Source organism: Triturus cristatus, chromosome 3_2, assembly GCF_964204655.1.
Source record: "Triturus cristatus chromosome 3_2, aTriCri1.1, whole genome shotgun sequence".
NCBI lineage: Eukaryota > Metazoa > Chordata > Amphibia > Caudata > Salamandridae > Triturus > Triturus cristatus.
In genome coordinates, this window is record NC_140584.1 from 86,824,347 (window position 1) to 86,847,353 (window position 23,007).

General features: G+C 42.2%; 1 protein-coding gene across 8 annotated transcripts in view; it reads right to left on the reverse strand.

Moving 5' to 3' along the window:
* The window catches only part of KALRN (kalirin RhoGEF kinase), a 1,569,312-nt gene that overhangs the window by 542,342 nt on the left and 1,003,963 nt on the right, over nt 1-23,007 (reverse strand). For 5 of the 8 annotated variants that reach the window (XM_085647304.1, XM_085647305.1, XM_085647303.1 and 2 more), the window contains exons 17-20: nt 18,940-19,158; nt 15,844-15,993; nt 7,554-7,668; nt 1,158-1,273 (exon numbers count right to left, since the gene is read on the reverse strand). In XM_085647304.1, coding sequence (XP_085503430.1) covers nt 1,158-1,273; nt 7,554-7,668; nt 15,844-15,993; nt 18,940-19,158 — 600 coding nt within the window. The remainder of the gene's footprint in view (nt 1-1,157; nt 1,274-7,553; nt 7,669-15,843; nt 15,994-18,939; nt 19,159-23,007) is intronic. The other 3 variants (XM_085647302.1, XM_085647309.1, XM_085647307.1) reach the window with 1 other exon arrangement.

Consider the following 23,007-nt stretch of genomic DNA (forward strand, 5'->3'; position numbering starts at 1 on the left):
CAGACCCATCGCTTAGGAGTTCCAAGTGGTCACTTGCTACTGAACACGCACTACTGGCGTCATACTGACCTATACAACGAATTCTAGGAGTTACTGCCTTAGGGCCAGATTTAGAATTTGGCTGATGGGTACTCAGTCACAAATGTGACAGATATCACATGCACCTTATTACAAGTGTATTATATCTTAATACATTTGTAATTAAGCATACATAAACACCATGGACTGCAAAGATGTACATTGTTGGACTTTTGTCCCACTCAGAGGCAGACGGTAATTTGCCTTGCACATGGGCGCTTCATTTTTAAACCCTGAAGTGCCCAGGGCCGAGTTTCAATCAATGACATCTTGTCACAGAGTGGGGTGGGGTGGGGTTAGCAGTCTCGCAGACCTCATCCCACTCTGTGATGAGGTTGGGACTGCCTCCTTCCCTCATCGCTAGACCTAATGTCAGCCAATCAGGGAAGGCAGCAGTCCCAACCCTCCTGGGACCTCCGAGGGAGAGCTGCAATTAAGTGTGATTTTTGTTTTTAAATGTATGTTAGGTGTGTGTGTGCATGTATGTTTGAATATTTGGTAATGAGTTTTGGAGCAAATGGATGTGTGTGTGCACGCGGGTGTGAGTGAGTGTGTGAGCATGCGTGCGCGTGTGTGTCCAATCCGCCTCCTCCCTCTTAAAGTTACCGGCTGCCACTGTACATGAGACAAAGATTAACGAGGGATAAATCAAACAAAATAATGCTGCAGAAAGACTTTGCTTCAAGCTGTTGGACAAGTTGATAGTAAGTATTTCCAATATGATACTCTGAGTTTTGCACTGGGCAGGTAACTTGCAAGCCTTCCAGGACACTTCTATGAATCATTTAAATACCGAAGGGAAGTTATTCGACCCGTCATACAGATTCATTTTGCACAAAAGGTCTAGAAGGGTCGATTCCATGCCAGATAATCAGGATAGCCAGACATGTGCACACAGTGAATCTAAGTGAAAGTCATTTAAATAACGGTTATCCTGCAAATATGCCGTGAATCGTCCATCTTGAATATACATTAAACACGACTTACCATAAACACAAAAAAATGAGGACATGTTTATTTCACTCAGCGAGAAGGGTAAGCAGATGGGCAGATGAGCAACTCGCCTACCATTAACGTACCTGTTTGGCACTGCGCTCGAACACCACGTACTGCTGGCACTGGTCTAACCGCCGCTTCTTCAACGTCCAGAAGTGAAGAACCCGGTTCTCTCTCTGCAGCAGCTCGCTCAGAATGGCTGGGAGGAGACATAAGTGAATCGGGCCAAGCCCGTGTTATGGGTGCCTGACTGGGTAAGAGGCCATGAGACAGTACAACCAACGCTGGCCTCGTATCCTCGGCCGCCTGGAAAGGACAGCCCTCTCCTTCCCAAAAACCTTCAACACCTAGCAGGCTGGCTGTCTGAGCCCACACCACTCCCCTGCATTACCTGTTCTCGTCACATGTGCCCATCTACCCTTTGCTGCATTCTGCAATAAAACACTTCCCTTGTGCAAAGTAGCGACAGTGATATATTCACTATACTTGTATGATAATACACTTTAAAAGCGTCTAATCTTTTTTTAATAATCACACCATATCGACAGCAGAACGACAAACTCATCAGAATGTTGACAGTGAACAGCAAATGAAGTTGCTTTAAAAGAAGTCCCCAGATGATGATATTAGACGACTTTGGAAACTCGCTCAGTTCAATCGAAGAACTGACAAAGAACATATGAGACACTAGTGGAGGAAGACAGAGGGATGACACATCTGTTCTGGTAAACACATCCCTAAGTGCTCTTGTCTGCTGGGCCCATAAGTCAGGTGAGGGCCAATAACACCAGGTATTGACTGGATATTCTATCAGGGATGTTAGAATAGAAGTAATTACAAATGATAACACACAGTGTACCACATATTCCACCCAACTGCACTAGGTTGCACGTGGAGGTGCTGGCTGATTGGTGTTAGAAAACTAAACCACACTGAAAGCCTTCAAAAGGACATTTAGGGCTGGTTTGTGTCTTGCCTTCAACAGTATATTTCTAGTCATTTTCCCTTCTGTGAACTGTTCAAGTTTTCTCCAAGACTGTTGGGGGGAAGAGCACTGCTTTTAAGAGAATGATCTCTCTCCTTGCACACGGGAACACTGATACAGCCAGCATGACTGACTCACTATTTTCTTGACTGTAAACAGGGGGACACCTTTTTAGGTCGAGCCTGGGCAGCGCAAGCGCTGCTCTGCGAACCATGCTGTATTGGAGTATGTACTTGAAGCCCCGCCCACTCTCTGCCCATATCTGTCATTGGCTTGTGTCATTGTCCTTCGTAAATGCTGGCTTTTGATTCGATATTAGGCTTGTTAGTCCCTCCTCCATACCGCCTTGTCTTCATTTGTAACCTCCCATGAGGGTTGGCCCTTTTACTTCGGTTATTACGTATTATGTCTTCTTTAGTCTGTAAGCATCATTTTCTTTAATGAGTTTCTCTAACTGCAGGAGGGTCTCTCGTGCGCACTTGTGACCACCGTCTTGTTTATTTAACTTGTAGCAAACTGGGAGCTCTTCAGGGGTCATGGGAGACAGAAGAGGGCAACTCAGCGATGCCTTTAAGTGTCTGCAATACAATGGGTCTCGCATTTGCGAGAGTTTAAGCTATTGGCATTGTAAATGTCAATGCCTTTTATTTATGTTTTAAAAACAACAACATAAATAAAATGTAAATGCGAGACTTATTGATTGCATATGCTTGTTGTTTTTCTCGCCAGGCCACGTGACTTTGCCGCTATTAGCTTGTTCTATTCTGGATTGCAGCTTCACAAGGAATCCAACTGATAGAGTGCTGGAGCTCTGCAAGTCTGGCTGTACGGCCTGCCACAGTCTATAAGCCATTCACACATCGCTCCTTCTTATATCGGCATTTAGTAACTGAAGTGAAAACTCAAACAAAATGCATTCTCTTCAGTCACTCTACTCTATTCCGATGAATAGTAACACATTCGTCACGTGTCGGTGTCTCCAACCCGTCCACTTTGTGCCCTCCGCTGGAGGGCGCAAAGTGGGCAGGTTGGAGACACCGACCCTTGACAAATGTGTGACTACAGGGGGGTGTTTCCACTTCGGCCCCGAGTTGGGAGAAAATATAATGAAACTCTGATATGAAAGGCAACTGTGGTTACTTGAAAGAATGAAGTATGGCCTTTATATAAAAAAAAGTGGGTTAAAGTATAACCGGTAAGAGTTTTATAAGCCATGAGGTATCAGTGCGCTGAAGAAGGCCAGTAACCAATTAGGGCAATAGATATTGGCTGAAACATGTCGGTAGAAGCAGATGGGGTAATGGAGGTGTAACTCCTCCTACACACCCAACATTTACTCTTAATCCTTCCACGTGGGGCCACTAATAAATAAATATATAGGCACTCACTTAGATAGTTGTAATTATATTTCTTTCTGCACTAGGGACTCCTCATTTGGAGAACTTTCAACTTTTGTCTTATTCTCTTTTTCCGTCTCCCCCCCCCCCCCAAAAAAAAACAGTGCTCCACCCTGTGTGTTGGTCTGCACCAGGGTGTTGATAGTGGCCCTATGATGTGGAGAAGTGTGGCTCACTGGTGTGGAGAAGTGTGGCTCACTGGTTAGAGTAGGCAGACCTGGAAGCAGAGGTCAGCCCGGGACCAGGGTTCAATTCCCGGCTCGGCTGGGTCTTGAGTCCATAAATTGTCCATGGACTCGATAATTCTCGCTCCAGTGCATACTCGATTCATGGGTTCACACTCTGCGACTCTGGGCAATAGCTTGCTTAATCTCCACAATGGCCCCTCGCGGCGGGATGCCTGGCTTTCACCTTGTGGATGCCCTGCTGGGTTATCTCACAGGGGAATACCAGGACGGGTTCCCTAAGCAAGCGCTTAGAGACCGGTTGGTGATTTGCGCTATATAAATATCTGCACATTTACATGAAGCATGCCACTGCATAGTGGGTGAGGGCAGCCTTAAGAAATCCAATGTTTTTTTCTTAAGTTTCTGGTATATACTTGTACTTTCATGTTAAATCCCTATGATGTTTATATATTCTTTTAGATAGTATCCGTTTCTTAGCGGTCTTTTTTCTACAGTTGGACTTTGTCCTTCTCTTTTTGTGAGTTTTAACAAGCTCTATATGCCTGACCTGGTATAGTGAGAAGGGCGGGACATGCTGCTTTGAAAAACAAAATGACCCCTGGTTAGTATTTGCCCCAGTTATCAAGTAAACATACACATCTGGGATACAATAGTGTGGAAATTACCCACTGAGACCCAGAACAGTTAAACCTCAGTGTACTTGAGCATGAAGGTCACATGGTATTTAAAATCCAAAAGCTATGTTGTCTTACTGGTTGACAGCATGGATGCACCAAATCTTTTGTTTTAGGAGACTTTTTTTTTTTAAGTAAACCATAACATTTTGAAGATAAATGACCTTGACAGCTGCAATCCAAATGTTGTGCCCATGATTAGCAATTGTACAATATTTTAAATGTTATTTTTTACTGTCTCTCAGAAAAGCAGCGGCAGCTCATGCATTTCAATCCGGATTTGGAACTTGCCCCTTTCTGAAACTGCTTATTCAAAAGTGGCCTTGCGTTGATTAATTCCCGAAAGGAAACTTTTTAAAATGCTTAAACGTCCAATAAATGTAACAAGCTACATTTGAAGATGGTGGTCATGTCCTGCGGCACTGAGGAATTGCATGCAGTAGGTTTACTAATAAACTATAATGACTGTCTATTTTCAACACTCAAATTAAAAATAAATCTTCACGTTGTTCCAGACTAAACCACTTGATGGCAGGATAATTCCTAGACTGAGAAACTCTACTAGTTCTAGCATTACGGCACAAGCATTTCTAGGTCTGACAGCCAAACAAAGCCGACCTGTCAAAAACCTATGGTTGCAAATTGTTTAAATAAATATTGACTGGACTTTAGCTAAACCAATCGGAGTATTATTCATGCCGTTATTTCAGTACCACTTTAATTTCCATGAAGATCTTCCTTTGGAACGCTTGAGAAACTATTTTGCATCCGTAAATTATACTCATTCGTGATGCTGCTTGTGACATTCAAGACATCAATCCTTTTTTAGGTCTCGCCTGACCCAGCGCATGCGCTGACCTGGCGAGACATTTTGTGAGGGCTCAAAAAAGTGCTACCACTGTAGCCTAGAGCTACAGTGCATGTGCGCGGGCACGCGCGCCTCACTTTCGCGGCCGCATGGCCGCTTTGATGTTTGATCGCGATCACTTTCGCGGCCGCACGGCCGCTTTGATGTTCTCCGTGAGCCTGTGTATTACTTCTATGTAGTAATGGTGGCACCCGTGCGCCGCCATTACCACAGAGCAGTAATAAACAGAAACAAGCATTGGCATAGCCAATAGGTCTCGCTTTTGGGACCTTATAAGTATTTAGTTATGCAACTGTTGCATGGCTAAACACTTATAAGGTCCCAAAAGCGAGACCTATTGGCTATGCCAATGCTTGTTTATGCTTTCCCGCGTGCATTTGCAACGCCAATAGTGCAGCCTGTCATGTGATAAACAACATTTGCGCCTGCAACACATGCAAACAGCATTAAAGCAACATCAAAGCCAGACATATCGACTGCCAATGTTTGTTTTTAACCCTGTTCTAATTTGATGTTTTTACATGACCCGTGCCTTGATTCATGACGTAGCCATTTTTCACATTAAGAGGAACAATTGTCTCCTTTTCCGTTTTGGGACATCCATTATGCTGAATGTTCTTGCGTACATTATATAGCAGTGCCAAAATGGAGGTACTTTCTTGTAGGGTAGGGTAGTAATTTACTCTCTTGCAATGCTTGGACAATGAGCTAGGTGTCAGAGATGCCTAAATATGCACCCAAATAAAAGTGAATCTCCTGAGGAACAGAAATCCATGGGCGCGGCCACACAAAAGAGCAGGCCACAAACAACCCAAATGAGGAGCGAAAGGCCTGAAGGCAGGACAAACTACAGCTGCTGTAACATTGTTCCCCTGCACAACAGTGGCAGTACCAACCTCTTTGTAATACTGTCGTCAGAATTTGTCATCATCAAACTTGGAAACTCCAGTGATGGATTTTGTGTTTAACCCCTTCGATGCTGCGCAGATTCCGCCGCTGTGCTGACGGAATCTTGCGCGGGTGTGGTCATGACGGAATGGTTCCGTCATGAGCACAGCTCAACCGTGGGTCATGACGGAACCATTCCGTCATGAGCACCGAAGGGGTTAATGGACGGTGCTGAAGGTGGAGCCTTGAGAGCGAACGGGCGCAACCACTATACATAAAACAACGAGTCAGAGGTGGGTTTCTGGCACTGCGAGTGGCAGGCATAGTGCTGGGGTCATCCACACCCCTCAATGTGCTGCTAGATTCAATCCTCTCAGATATTCTCTGTGTTGTGTTTTGCACAGAATTTTCAGACTAGGCTCCGGTGCTGAAGGTGTAGAATTTATGATGCATGATTCATGCCGAGGACTGCAATAACTCAAGCAATTGCCGCCTACTCAATGCCTTGATAAAATCATTGCCAACTGAATCAAACACACCTCTCAGAAAACAGGCGGCTTTTGAAGCTTTCAGCCTGAAAGTCCTAATATTTAAAGGTGCTATGGAAATATCTCAAGACAGTCAACTCATCTACCCGTGCATTAAAGAGTTATTGTGCAGCCATTCATCATTCATCTGTGCCTGCTGCAAATGGAAGAGATGCATGCTGGGTAAAGAGAGTGAATGGACAGTATCCATGATGACAGGCCTCAGGATACCTGCATTGTGGATGACATACAGATGAGGGACAAGGAATGGTACAACGGGGGGAACTGGGGAGGATGCGGGGGCCTAATCCCGATAATTAAAACATCAATACACATTCAATCTTTATCAGGACCAAAATCCTTTTACTTTGATATCAATGCACACATACTAAACTAGACAGTTAACACATTCCAACCAACCATACACGGGCAAAGTTAACTGAACAACTCTACACAATAAATGAACATAAATCTTTGACAAACAAAAAAAGGGTGCCATGATTAAGAAATGGCTGTGGTGCCATATTTAATGGTTAAAGGCAATATACAAATGCTGAGGAAATCACGCCATGAGGTACACCTAAAATGCTTCAGATACATAAGAACAAGGATAGATTACGAGGAGACTCAAACACATTAACACCCTGGATTCAAGGACCACCTATTCTTTCAGATCACAAGCTGATTTCAATGGGATCACACATTGGTCTAGTCTCATAGTTTGAAAACAAACGGATAAAACACTGGACCGGCTACCACCGCCAATGTCAGAGAAAAAATGCTACAGAAATACAGGTTGGCCAGAAACAGCAGCTTAACGCAAAAAAAAACTCCTGCCAGGTGCATTAGATGCAGTAGCCATTGATTTCAAGTCATTTTGGTTGATGGCAGCAACAACTGGATCTGTAGGTGTCCATGCCCACCTGCAAGAAGATGCCGCAGGCCAGCCTACCTTTGACTTGTTGCTCGGGCCCTCTTGTGTGACTGGCCACTCCAGGCATGCTGACGTTGTTTCGATGAATATACTTCAGAAATACTTCAGCATTCCGTCGTGCTAATGTGCAAGCCTGTGGAAAAAACACATCTTAAAGTTGACGAAGAGCAGCAAGAAGGCACAGGAGGTAACACAACTTCCGCCAGCTTCCAATACAGCAAAACAATCAGTAATTTAAAATACATCACACCTCTAAACCGCATGTAATATCCAGATCATACAGAAAATGCATTATATTTGGATTCCTTGGACGCAGGCAAGGTAAAATATGGCTGAAAGCTGCATCTCAGTCATAGTATTAAAACAATCATTTGCAATGCAATAGGGGTCGCCTTACTAAAAGTTTCAGCTATTCGTATTGCAAATTATGTTTGTTGGATTTTATTTTGTTAAAAAATATCCCAACAGTAGCATAAGTAATAAAAGAAAATCCACGAAGCAAGAAAATTGTGCAGTATCACAGGCTGTTATTAGGTGTCTCTGTGTAGTTGTAAAGGGACCTCTGTTAGCCATATAAGGTAATGCACCCTTACGTATGCTACTGCTGGGATATTTTTGAACAAAAAATGCAATCTGTCTTGCATTAGTTTGAGATAGAGCTATTGGCATTGTAAACGGCAATGTCTTTTATCTATGTGTTATGGGGTGTATGTATGTGGAGTGTAGTGGAATTATGTGGGTTGTACTGGATTGGTTAGTATTGTATTTTTTAATTTTTTTATTTGAAGAGTTTTATATACCGCTGGCTAGACCCGGAGGTATCAGATCGCTTTACATGAGGATCGTTGTGTTACAAGATACAAATTACATCCGTTACAAGAGCATAGTAAGAACACAGGAAAAAGAACAAAGTTATTAGTAGTTCTTTGGAGGGAGGGGGCGTAGGGAGACAAAACGGGGAGACAAGGAGAACTATGCCTAATGTCCGGCTGGGTAGGTGATGGTCGAGGGGGTGAACCAGGGCCAATCTCTTCTATAACTGTCTAGCAGCTCCACCGGGCATCAGCCATGTTACTCAGGTTTCCGCAGTAGGGAATAAAAAAGATAGCAGATTTGCATGGTTACATTAATTACAGTTGCATAATCAAACATAGGGGATCAGAACCCCAGTAGAAGAAGGAGGGAAGGGAGAGGAGGGGAGAAAAAAAGAACAAGGGCGGGGAAGCAGATCAGTTCTGGTAGACCGGCAGTGGAAGAAAAGTGTCTTATGGAGGCCCAAACGTTAGAGCAAGCGGGACCAGAACCCAGGTGGGGCCATGTAGATACTCAGGCCAATGCCAATAAACAAACACCACGCAGAGTCATCTCGGCATCTAATATGAGATTGTTTGAAAAATGGGTTCCGGGGGGAAATCCATAAGATGTAGAGTCCAGGCGTCATAGTTAAGGGAGGTTGGGGGTAGAGGCAGCGACTAATGAGTCTTTCAGCAGCTCCAGTGCAGATCACCGATGATCGCATCACTCATCAAATACTCAGAGTATACTCCGATTGCTACATGTAAGTAGCAATCTGGATTGTGCATGACAGAGGCAGATGAGGCGCTGGAGACCTATGGAAGATGGTTAGCTGTTGCCTGGTGATGGGTCCAGCCTGACGTTCAGAAGCACCAGATGAACGGTAGTGTTTGACTCAAGCCAGCTCTTCATTCTCTTCACTTCAATGACCAATAAGCCAAAAATGATTAAACAGCAGGGCTGCATTATGCTGTGTTTGGCTCCCCCATCTCTAGACAGACAAGAAAGAAGAAGATGGAAGCAACTCTATGGGAAGGACCCATTTTAGAGGATCTCTGGTGTAGCTGGACTAGCCACAAGGTTTGGGATGGCTCTGTAAAGAACAATTGTGGTCTTCATCCAGTGATGTGCCCAGGATTTGCCAGCTTGGGTCCTTCAAGATCTCTTCATGTTTCCCTCAGAAGGCAGATTTGCAGACTTTCTCATGGGATGTGACAACCTTCCCATCCACGGTCTCTTCAACGATTGTCCGGACTTGTCGGGTGGGTTGGAGCACATCTTTGGTAGCCCTGGACGAGAGCTGGGCATCCTCTCCCTCCAGCAGGTGGCGATCTCCATTTCCAGGCGCATCTTCACATCAATGAGGATCTTGTACTCTTGGCTTTGCCTTTCCGTGTCGTTTCTGAGCTCGCCTAGCTGTGCTTCAACGTTGGAAACCATGGCCTGGATCTGGTTGAGTCGCATGCAGTACCTGCCCTCGGTCTCTGCAAGGGTGCCTTTCCAGGGCCGATTTCATGCTTAGCTGGGTCTGTAGCTCTATCTCCAACCCCTGGAGGGTGCGCCTTAAGTCTGTGATCTCGCTCTTGCTCGACTGTATGCGTTGACTGTGGGTGTAATTGAGTGGAGTGGAATTGTGTGATGTGGATTGGATTTATGTAGTGGAATTATGAAGTATGGCATACTGTGGAATTATGTGGATAGTAACGATGTGGTATTTAGTGTACTGGAATCATGTGGAGAGGGATTCTGTGTTATGGAGTGTAATGGTGTGGAATGGTATTTTGTGTTGTGGAGTGGTATGTAGTGCGGTTTAATTATGTGGTGCGCTGTTGAATTTTGTGGCATGATGTGGAATTGTGTGGTGTGGAATGTATATATGTGGTGTGTTGTGTAATTGTGTTGAGTTGTAGTTGAATTGTGTTGTGGAATAATGTGGTTTGCATTTGAATTATGTGGTGTGGATTGGAAATGTGTGGAGTTGAATTGTGTGGAACTGTGTGGATAGCTTTGCATTTTTGGTGATGAAAAAGAACAAATAGGTAGGAGCTAAGCTCCATATCTGTGCGTTTGCATGTTAAAAAAAGAAAGAGTTCGAGGTATTGGTGTTGTAAATGTAATTCTCTTACCTATGTGTTATGGACTGGAATGGATGTATGTGGTGTGTAGTGGGATTATGTAAATTGGATTGAAATTGTTAGTCGAGGCATTGTTGTGTGGCATGGATTTGTGTAGTGGAATTGTGTGGCATGGTGTGCAGTTGTATTATGTGAATAGTAATTTGGTGTTTTTGACTGGATTGGAATTGAGTGGAATGGCATTTTGTTTTGTGGATGGTTATGTAGTGGAGTTTAAATATGTTGTGTGCCGTTGAATTTTGTGATATGATGTTGAATTCTGTGTTTTAAATTTAATATATGTGGTGTGTAGTGGAATTGTGCTGTGGAGATGCAAAATGTTTGGCGTTGAATTATGTGATATGGAATACATTTGTGTGCAGTTGAATAGTGTGGCATGGAACAGTGTGGGTGGAGGGAAAATATGTTGAATGGAATTATGTGGCATGGCGTAGAGTGTATTTATGTGGATTTGTATGTGGCATAGAGTAGATTTATGTGGAGTGTATTTATGTAGTATTGAGTAGAATGCAATTAGGTGGAATTGAATTATGTGGTGTTGAGTGGTGTTATGTAGATTGTAAATATGTTGTGTGGTGTGGAATTGTGTAGCATTGTGTTGACTTATGTGACGCTGAATGCTTGTTGTCTATCTACAGCAGTGCTGACTGAGTACATATGAAAAAAGCCTTCCCTTTTAAAACGCTGTAAACATCACGCAAAAGCTTCAGAGAAGCAGTGGTAATATTCCTCCTATTTCTAGAAAGAAAGCTGCCCCGTTTAGAGTTCCCGAGTGACCAGGATTTTTATTTATTCCGGTAAAGGAGGTGTCCTTTTGAGGAAACCTCTGAGTTATGGTTGTTTGCTTATAACAAATGGCCCAGATGTATTGGTTACATCTAATATGCCCTGTTTACAGTCCTTGAGTTCCCTTGGATTTTGAATTATATGGTATACGGTTTAGAAAATAAAGAGATTAAAAAAGGAAAAATTTTACAAAAGCACCACACTATCCCATATTAAAGAAAAAAGGCCTTTGAAGATATCACAAATATTTTTTATGATAGGCCAATAGTGTTGTGATTATCGAGTAAATGTTTGTTTAAAAAAAAAAAAAAGCAACAAATGGATGATTGACAGAAATTCCACTGTGTATCATATTATAGTAAGAGAAAAGCAGCAAATGTTTCACAAAAACAGACATAGCCTTTGATTGCTGATCCTTATCTTATCAGGGCTGTCTCCTTCCTGGGGCAGCCATAAAAAACTTGCGAATAGCGTGAACACTTAGCAATAAACTCTACTTAACAATAACAAAACACTTAGCAATAAACCCTATTTAAGAATAACAAAAGACTGACTCACAGACCAGTGACGTTTGCATTTTCTAAAGCTTTGTGTTCTAGCAACTAAAATGTGCCCTAAAGAAAAATACTCCCTTTGCATAAAAGCCAAAAAACTGCATTATGTGACAGTAATTGAAAGATGCAAGGGGCTGTTACTGCACATATAAGCTTAGCAAGATTGTTTTATAAAGTGCCCGTTCTCCTCCCAGAGACAGCGCGTTTTGGACACAATGTGTCTTTAATGCATTGCTAAACTCTCTGCAGACATAGGGGGAGGGGGGGGGGGGGTACTTCATAAATAATCTGTCAACTAACAGGAAAGATTTTGCGGTTTCATTTTTAAAGAAAAAATTAAAAAGCTTTGTAAAAATGCATTTCATGTGGGTACATGGAATGCATTTTTACACAGCGTTTCATTTATACTTGAAAAGCGATAACAGCAATCCTTCCTGTTAGTTTATGTTTAGAAAAAAACAAAAATCCCGTGGGGTGAACATGTGTTCAGAAAGCACGCTGAATGTTGCTTTAACAAGATTACTTATAAAGTGCCCTCCCTCCTCCTATGTCCGCAGAGACAGCGCGTTTTGGACACAGTGTGTCTTTAATGCATTGCTAAACTGTCTCTGCAGACATAGGAAGAGGGAGGGCACTTCATAAATAATCTTGTTCTTTGAAAAGTACCACACTGCCCCTTTGTGGAAGTTGTTTTTAACATCTGCAAAACTCTTGTTTTTCAGAAAGAAAAGGTGACTGTGGGGAAAACTACATTTAATGTGGGTTTGACAAAAAAGTGCTTTTTCCAAGTTTAATCTTTCTCTGCCCTCCTGCATTTCTAAACCCTCAGTTTACAACTCGCATTTCTGCAGGGCAATTTAAACAAGCAACAAGAAGGAGGGATGTTGGTGCCAATTAGAGCTGGGTGGGGGGTGACAATGTAAAACTAGCAGCAGACAGTAGACCGCATCAATTAATGAAGCAGGAGGGGGGAGGAGAGGGAGCCTAAGAGACAGAGGGAGCATCTGTCAGTAGTAAATTGTAAACAAGCAGTTTCAGATTGCAGGAAAGCATGTCGTGCAAGCGCTAGGACAAATCCATTTAAGAAAATAGTGCCCTGAGACAGAAAATAAAACATACTGTGTTACACCACAGCAAGAGGACCAGTCCTCATGGGAGGTTAACAAGAGAGACAAGGAGGTACTAAGGAGGGACTACTAAGCCTATTGACGAATCAAAAGCCATCATTTACAAAGGACCGGAAGAGAAGCCAATTGTAAAGATGGGCGGAACATAGGCAGAGCTTAATGCACATAAACTGAATATTGCATGTCTCGAAGAGACAGCGCAAGCGCTGCTCTAAGCAAGACCTAAACAACAGGAACACAGCGTCCCTGCTGCACTGCTCCCGGATGCCCCACTTCAGAGACAGTTATGGAGTTAAACAAGTTACATCCAATAGTACTGACTCTTAGCTCAATAGTGACTCCTGCTTGTGAAACACCTCCAGCCCATTCCTGATGTACATGTCTTTGGTTTGCTGGGTATCTAAAATATTTTTAAACAATCTTTCATTGATTTTCAACACAAAACAAAGAAAAGGATGAAATTAAACAAGGGAAAATTCAGAAAGTAGCACATATGCAGCTGGACATGCCCACTCATCTCCCAGTAAGAGAAAAGTCGCCACCATATTTATCAAACCTACGGTTCATCCAGCGAAAAGCCATGCAAATGCATATATACCACCCCTAGTCATAACATGTTCAATACATGTCAATACAGGTTCTCTGGAGTGGACCTGGGGCACCACCTGCAAGAAACATGGTGCAGGTACAACAGAGGCCAAGTGTGGCAACAGTGGGGAAATCTGTTCTCAGCTAATGTGATGTCACTAATAGTAACGTTTGAGGACCCTACCCCTATTGACAATACCATCAGCCCCTACAGGAAACAAAAAAGAAATGCATAATATATATTTTTTCTGAGCAATTAATGCATGATATGAAATTGTAGGGTGTGTGTGTATATCTACGTTACATTGTAAAGACGGATCCTGAGTGGGACACACACATACATTGTTCCTTTTCTTAAAATATGTCCCACACATAAAATGGAGAGATAGCTAGACAGATCAATCTATTGACAGCTAGACTGACTAACTGATAATCAGACGGACTAATTGAAATAAATGAACATATAAACAGACAGACTGATAGAGCGATCAACAAGTCAATTGGCAAGTAAATAAATTGATAGATACATCAATAGATGCTTAGACAGAAGACGAGTGAATGACTGGGGCACAGACTGGAACCAGGATGAAAGGATTCACTGAGTTTCACCAACGTATGAACGGGTACCAGCCTGATTCACCCACAAATAGGTTGAGGAGCAAAGGCACACACCTGGATGTAGTGACCGAAGGAGAGGTATGCACAAATGAGCAAAATCAATGATCCACTTTTTAGACTGAATATTTAGGAGTGATTGTTTTCAGCACAGGTATTTGCTCGTTTATCCTTTGCTTGCAGCTCACACAAAATCATACCAGTAAATCACACAATGGTGATCACTGCTGAATGGAAATAGTGGTGTCAACTTCAAACAACAGAGGACATTTCTGCCCCGAGGGATTCTCTGGTTCCATAACCCACATATAAAGTTCAGTACAATGATTAGGAAGCGGTCAAACCTACAGCAAAATTTCCCTTGAAAGAATTATCTGCCGACTATAAATTGGGTATATTCCCTATGTGAAATATACTCTGTTTAAATATCCTTGTTCACAAAGCTATCAAGCTAGTAACATTAGCTATCCCGCCACCTAATTACAAGTGCATCCTATCCTTGTGCACTTGCAATAAGGCGGGCGGGATATTTGAAATGTTTGTAATACGCATCCGCCATACTCTGAAACAGGCCCCTAACTGGTGGATTACAAAGGGGACTCTTATGATCCCCTTAGAAACATGCAATTACAAGGTGAATAACTTATTACCTGTCCGATTCCCTAGGTAAATTCTCATTTTACACCAGACTTTCTGATGGAGTTTATGGATAGTGAAAGCTGCCAAAAATCTCAGCCTGGAAGTAAAAGGTCACAGATGTTCCTGCAGATCTCATAATTTTGCTGAGGCCTGCAACTGCTGTTATCGGCTCTAACGGGGTGAAAGGCAGTGAGGCCTTAGAAGCAGAAGTAACTTAGATAATATGGCAATCCCGTAAAGTAGATTAAAAATCAAAAATAGTGGGAAATAAAAACATCACCCCCCCCCATCATTGCAAAGTCTTGTAATCACATGGCATCACGGTTTAACATCGTGGGCTTTTCTTCTAGAAAGCATCGTGGTATAGTACGATTGCCCAACTGGTGGATCTAGACTACAATTCTGGAATGCATAAGATTATTAAATAAAAGCCCACATCTGGAAACTTGCCGTCTGTGGCAACTTATAGTCATCTGATAACTCCAACAGAACATCATCGGAAAACACTGTGCTGTATTAATCTTCCGTCGCATCTTTGATACTCAAAATCTATGAAGAGCTCAGACAACATTAAGAGCGCTGCCATTGCCAGCGATCAAAACAGCCATATATCTGGCCTTTATAGAAAACTATCAGTGTTAAAGCTTGTCCAGTTGAGTGCTTTCTATTGTTATCACGGTGGGTATGGCTGGTATTTATCTTCAAGACTTAACCAGGCACGGCAAGTGCTAATGCCCGCTCTCTGACTCAACGTTATCATATTTCAAGAATTACTGTTTAAAGACTTTGGAGCAATGTGGACCTTTATGTAGGCACTGCAGGATCTCCCCGGTGGCTTTGTATTTTCCTTTTGTAATGTCCTCCATCTAAATGGGACCCAACCCAAAGCTCCTTTTTTCCTGGTTTACACGGACATTGTGCCACCCTAAGCTTTTGAGCTGGCTGGTGTCCCTGGCACATGTGAAAACGGGCTAAAGTAACATTGAAATGAGTACTCTAATAGTTGCAAGTGCAGGTCTATACAACAGTAAGATTGATAAAAAAAAAACGAAAATAGTAAAGCCCTTACCTTCAGAAAAGCCTCCTTCTGCTCAAGGTGCTTGCTGATGAGGGGGATGACATGGTCCATCTCTGTCGTTGGCCCAAGCTTGTCGTGGCCTCCGCACCAGTCTTCGTCCCGCCGGTACTCCTGCTCGAGACTCTCCAGCACACTGCACACCTGAAGCATGTCAAGAGCATGTCGTATTAATGTTGGACGGCACACCACTCTCCCACAGGCCACAATTCAGGACAGTAGTTCCAGTTGCCTGTGGCTACTTGGTATAGCAATAAAACTATCTGTGTTATAGAAATCTCCAGAAACCTCATGTTTCAGTTCCTAACGGGGGTTTGTCAGATGCCCCACAGATTGTTAATAATCGCATGGTTCAGACATGTGCCATTCAGAATATTGTCAAATGCCCAACGTGCATGCTATCAATTAATGCCTTCTTTTCTACTATCACCCGCCCCAGTCTCTTCCATGATTGCGTTGTGGGCCACGGCTTCCATCCCCAATCTACAGCTACGGACTCCTTAGCGCACCAATTTCCTCCAAGAAGAATTTCCATCGGCCTGACAAGCTGAGATGCAAGGCTGCAGATGCTTCGAAAGATGTATATGTGCCAGTGCTGCACTTTTTTTCCACCTATACTTCAACTAAGTGTATTGAATCAAACAATATCACTGGCAACTACTTTTTCAGTTGGATTTAATCAAAAAAAGTTTTTCATGTTACATCAACTATCTATTACAAAATACATACCACAAACCTAAAAACACGTCTTATAATAATGCATTTTCTTGAACAACTTTGACTTTCACATTACTTGTCGAACATTTTTTCTTTTGTGCACTTGTGTGACACCACCTAACGAATCAAATCAACAACGACATACAAATCAAATACTCAGTATTCACTCATGCACACTCAACCCCATTCGTATCAAATTGACAATTGGACACACTAAAATTATATTAAATACATATACAGAAAAAGACCATCAACATAAAAACAATAATCGTGATTCTTGAACAATAAACTCTGTTTTTTGTTTCGTCTAATAGATTGGCCTCAAAAGATAAGGTCTACCCGTTTCGAATCCCTTTTCTTTGCTGGGATTCTCAGCAGGACCAATTTTCACTGCACCTTAATGCTGTCATAGCGTCCGAAAGTATGTCAAGTACAACCTCTACTTGGAATCTCAGGTGGTGACGAGAAAACGATTCAGTCGCTATACGGAAGATCTTTTAATAAGTCTAAGTCCGTATACAGAAGCTGCGGATTAAACTTCATTCGTCGGTCTGGAACGTATTAATCACTCGGGTCCGCGTTAGGCTTGCGATCTGCTGCTGTATTTCTTCCGAATCGGAAGTTTAATCCGCAGCTTCTGTATACGGACTAAGACTTATTAAAAGATCTTTCGTATAGCGACTGAATCGTTTTCTTGTCACCACCTGAGATTCCAAGTAGAGGTTGTACTTGACATACTTTCGGACGCTATGACAGCATTAAGGTGCAGTGAAAATTGGTCCTGATGAGAATCCCAGCAAAGAAAAGGGATTCGAAACGCGTAGACCTTATCTTTTGAGGCCAATTTATTAGACGAAACAAAAAACAGAGTTTATTGTTCAAGAATCACGATTATTGTTTTTATGTTGATGGTCTTTTTCTGTATATGTATTTAATATAATTTTGGTGTGTCCAATTGTCAATTTGATATGAATGGGGTTGAGTGTGCAAGAGTGAATACTGAGTATTTGATTTGTATGACGTTGTTGGTTTGATTCGTTAGGTGGTGTCACACAAGTGCACAAAAGAAAAAATGTTCAACAAGTATTGTGAAAGTCAAAGTTGTTCAAGAAAATGCATTATTATAAGACGTGTTTTTAGGTTTGTGGTATGTATTTTGTAATAGAAAGTTGATGTAACTTGAAAAACTTTTTTTGATTAAATCCAACTGAAAAAGTAGTTGCCAGTGATATTGTTTGATTCAATACACCTAGTTGAAGTATAGGTGGAAAAAAAGTGCAGCACTGGCACATTTTTGTTATTTGATGTTGTTAGGCTAAGCCTTGCTGCTTTTGAGCCAAAACCCGAGATTGTTGTTTCTCGAAAGATGTATAAGCGCAGGCCAACTTCCGCACAGTGGCGCAGGTAGTGCAACTCACTGATTTTAAAGCATTTGCATGTAATTCATAGAGGGAGGCATTCCACAGTGAATTAGCAGTACACTGGGCTAGGTTTTGGGGACATGAGAAATCACACAAGGTAGTCCAATTAAAAGAGAAAACCTAAAAAAGTCCTTCATTTGAGACTCCTTGTCATTAAACTCGGACTTCAAACACATGTATTTGGAGATCACAGAAAATGTGCATTTTTTACATCATGCAAGTGCCAATCAACAAGGGATCATGGGGACTGGATATCACGCCTGCACTTACCAGCCAGTCACATGGCTGACACAATGAAACAGGTTGTTATGCGGCTAGCCAATTGTTACAGAACCATAATCAAACTGTGCTGCAAAAAATGACAAACATTTGGGTTTCCAAATTCATAAATTGTTCATGTACATGCCATAACTCTGATTTGCTTCCAGAATTATGTACTAGCTCTCTACAAAGTGGTCTAACCTCTCACAGTTTCCCTAGTCTGAGCTATCAGTCTCAAGGGATGGGGTGAGGTTGCAGGTGGTGATGCTCCATGAAGTTCACTGAATAGCCATAAAGCTCATGTAGAGTACACAAAATATGGGAGCCAGCATTAACCTATAGTGTGTAGCAAGAGACATTTCAAACCAAGAAAGTGATTGTTGACCATAACGAATCTACCTTATGCCCCACACAATATAAATTTGAGGTTGCTCCTTGGAGCATACGGAGAAGCTTCAAGTTTATGATCATTTCACAAATCATAATATAGGAAAAGAAAGGAGGAAGAGTTAGAATACAAAATGAGAAATACAAGAATAAAGTGAAACATGCAATATTTCAGCAATATTTACAAAACACTCATCTACCAGCCTAAGGATTCTAATGCCATCAGAACCCCGCCTTTGTATTAATGAAGCACAAGAGATATTCCCCTCTTTTGTCACAATGAACTATTTGTGGGTGACCTTACCTGTTCTGAGGTTTTGTAAAAGGCCACCGAGGCATTGACCAGCTTCAGCCTGTCCTCCATCTTCAACATCAGCTGCTGCCAGTGGAGGGCCACCTTTTCCGCGCAGTCCCTGATGGCTTCGCCATCATAGTGTCCGGCCTGCAGCAGCACTTCTGCCTTCTGCTGAACTTGCAGGGCACTCTGGTGAGTCTTCTGTAAGGAAGTGGCATGAAAGAGGGACTGTGTATGTAGGGAGGAAAGAGAGGTTTGTATAGATGTGCCAGGCGTATGGTAAAAGGTGAAGTGAGAGCATGAAGAAGTGAGAATGTGAAAAAGATTCAAAGAGTTGCCAATGACATTACTCAATTACATTCTTTAGCTTTACAACGTCTCTCTTGGGGTGTTACAATCTAATGATCATATATAATGTATTTAATAACAGCTCCAAAACTCTTATCAAAAGGCAATTTAGTTAGCAGTTGTTCCTATCAACATGTTTATTTGGTGATCGCTAAAAGTTCACTGACGTAAAGATGTCATCAGAGTGATGATGACCAAATGATGCTTAACATGTATATATTTATTTCCATTAGCTTGTAATTGGCCTCAGAGATGCTGTCGAATAGTTTTTAAGATAAAGGAATATATCAACTCCCTATGTTTGAAAAAATAAGTTATTTTCCATCTCACACTAATCGCTGAATTATCTGTAAACATGAAGAATGTTTTTAAAGTTCCTCATCTGATAATTTATTTTGGAGAGAATACTAAAATCGTATAGTAATGGTAATAAGATGTTTCATTTGTGATGTATCTAAAGCCTAAACATGGTATCCTTGTGGAACACGGGATCTTTTTATTTACTACAAGTCAGAAGTGAAAGCAGTATTGATTCAGTGATTTAAGAAAGACGTCTTTAAAGAATGGTTTATGATTCCATGGAATATGTCAGGGGTTTCTAACTCCTTGCATTACTTTTTCAAATTTTTTATTTTGTAAATCTTTGAAAGTGTGAACACAGTCAGTTGTCTGTCTCTGGGTGATATTGTACAGCACCTGTGAGGAGAGTCCATTTTGGGCACGTTTTCTCACCATGCTGCACTGTAATGGAGAATTTCAAATGCTTTCCGAATTGAAAGAGTTTCAATAAAAATGTAAGTTTAAGGGATTTTTTCCTAGCACACACGAGAGCCAACGGGATTATTATCATCCACCTTTGAAAAATACCAAAAAACACAAGGCTGGTGGAGTAGAAACTACATTTATAGGGTGAAGCCAAGCTGCAACAACCAATAATGAGCAGTGCTCCAATCTTCTGCGAAAGCACCACTTTCCGCATAAGCCTCACAATGCACTTATCAAAAGGAAATGGCAGAAGGCTTAGGGCTCATGTACAGTGTGGAGCAGACTTATGTTTTTAAGAACCGGCTTAGCCATCTCCTAGACATGTCTCCTCTTTACAGAGGCCTCCATTAAGGAACACTGCTAACCAGCACCATGAGCTTCAAATTCTGGCTAACACAGTGCATCTGTACAAACAAAGCATGAAAACCTATTAGCAAAAGGATTAATACTTGGCAGAAATGCTTGGAGAATTGTTTCAGAAAAGGATTGAATTTTGCATCCAGCTGCTGTACCGCTGTTCGTGTAGCCGTACTACTGTTAAGCAGGCACTGGAGAATTCCAATTGAGAAAGAGCGTAAGCTGTATGAGGTCTTTGGGGCCTTGGAGCAATGTGTGCTTTGTAGATTTGTCAATATTGCCCGAGCTGCCGCTTCCCCTCTTTAATTCATCTGCTCTGCGATGCTTTCTCATTTCTGCTTTCTAGTACTTCGGATGTGGAAGAAACATTTAAGCCCCTGCTCACTAGGTCGTAAGGTCCAAGCAGGTGGGAGACCAGCACAATGGATCATTACATTTGTTTTTAGGCCTAAAGGTCCCCAGGAGGCAAGCTCTACGGCCTCTGCATCAGTAGGAGAGAAGGTGTGCTTAAGGGTAGGCAGAAACTGCCCATGCACATCAGAGGTATCTACCCTGTCAACAAATGATGCTCGTATGGGCCTCTATGCACCACTCACTCCATCCGTTTCTCTCTTGCAGAAGCAGGGGAGGAGGTGGGAAAAGTGTCAGGTCCCGGAAGGTCTTAGTCTTTGGAACTAAAGGCGGAGTTTTGACGGACTAATAATGACAGTGTGCTGTGTGTTACTATTGTTCCTTTCTGGAACAGAACTGTACGGCATGTCACTAATTTCCCCACTTAACTGTTGAGAAGATAGTTGCATGTATTTTCGCAACACTACCCCTCCACTATAGTCTACTCCCTTTTCTCACAGGTTGTGCTTTTCCTCTACTATACCATATACTATAACTACAACTGTGTGACATGCTGTGCTCTAGTTTTGTTTATTGCGTATAACCAAACAGCACACACTCGTAATATTCATTATTTGTGTATTCATTACATGTAGTTTGCAAGATTTGCTTCAACGTTTTGCAGACTTTGAGCCTAATATACTAAACACTTATGCTCTCACAAACTCTGCAATTTGCAAAATCACTGGGTTTGCAAATGCCAAAGTGCTTAACCAATTTGGTGAGTCAGAAAACGATTCCCAACTCATAGAAATGGTTTTGTAATCTATTCCAAATCCCAATTAGCATCAGGTGTGAAAGGGGTGTCCCTCCTAATTGCATGTTGCAATGGTATGTATCAATGGTTTGTGTAACAAATTATTGATCACTTACAAACACCTGAAAGGAGGGGGTAAGTGATTTGCAAAGACGAAGAGGTCAGTCATGCTGTGGGGTCTTCGGGGGGGGGGGGCGATGGTGGGGGTGCTACAGGCAGTGGTCTAAGGGACACCTGATGCCTTTCAAAGGAGAAAAAAAGCAGTGTTGGTTTCTTCGATGAACCTAGGCAGCTTTAAAAAAACATTTTTCGTTTGGAGATGTAAACAGAGGAATGGTGGTCTGCTGTGCCTTGCAAATCAATAACCCTGCGTTTGTAGCCAATCACATGGGGTCACAAATAGTGACCTGCCTAATTAATATCCATTCATTTTCTCTGACCCCATGTAACTGGAGATTTTGTGATGTAACCCAGTAGTAAATAGATTGCATCGTAAATGTAGAGAAGAGGTCGCAAAAAGTCAGAGTGCAATTTGTGATCACATTTCGCAGCCTGTCTTAGTACATAAGGCCTTTAATGTATCATTCATATTTTGTCTGTTACTGCTGTCTTGATGATCTGTATTAGTCATATCCCATATTATGTCTGTAACAACCACCCAAATGTTCTGTGCTGGTGCGGTTTATGTACTGTGTTGCCTCTGCCCAGATGCTCTGCATTATAAATATTTTTAAATTGATTAGCACCATTAACTGGAATATTTTCCATTGAGTGATAGTGAGTTGCATCACAGAGAAAGGGATTGTCCTTCATATTGTCATTGTAAAGACTGAACTCACTACTGGAACTTACACACACACATAATTGTGTGCTGTAAATTGCCCCATATTCCATATTCAGACCTGCCTGCTCTCTCAGGCACACTGTGTAAGATGTGAAAAGGCATCAGGTGTCACATGAAATTTCCTCCAAATGGACCCCCTACTTTCCACCACCACATGAAACATAATACACATGGTTTTCTGCCACCATCATCCACCTCCAATGGGCTCCCACTTCCATGTGCTGTAGCTGCTCCCACTCTGTGTATGAGTGAGCAGAGCCAGTATCTTCAGCAGCAACTCTGTCGCCACAGCTGTCTTTTCTCAGCTTCCTTTGAGTCTGTAGAAACCAAGGGAAGAGTGGACGTTGCACTGGCAGCATTAGCAGGCTTCCGCCAACTGTTTGGGTCTAGGAAGTTGGATGGACATCACAGGTTCAATGCCATTATGCCAGCATCTAATTAGCTTGGCTAGTCACTGGGGTGAACAGTTGGTAGAATCTGAGGCTGTTTTATAGCAAGTGTGCACTGCCCCAGTATCCAATGTGGCACTCCTTGTTCAGTCCTAGGCATTTCGCCATATTACAATCAAAGCACTGCCACAAGGGCAGCTGCAAACACACTGCACCAGGCCTGCGCT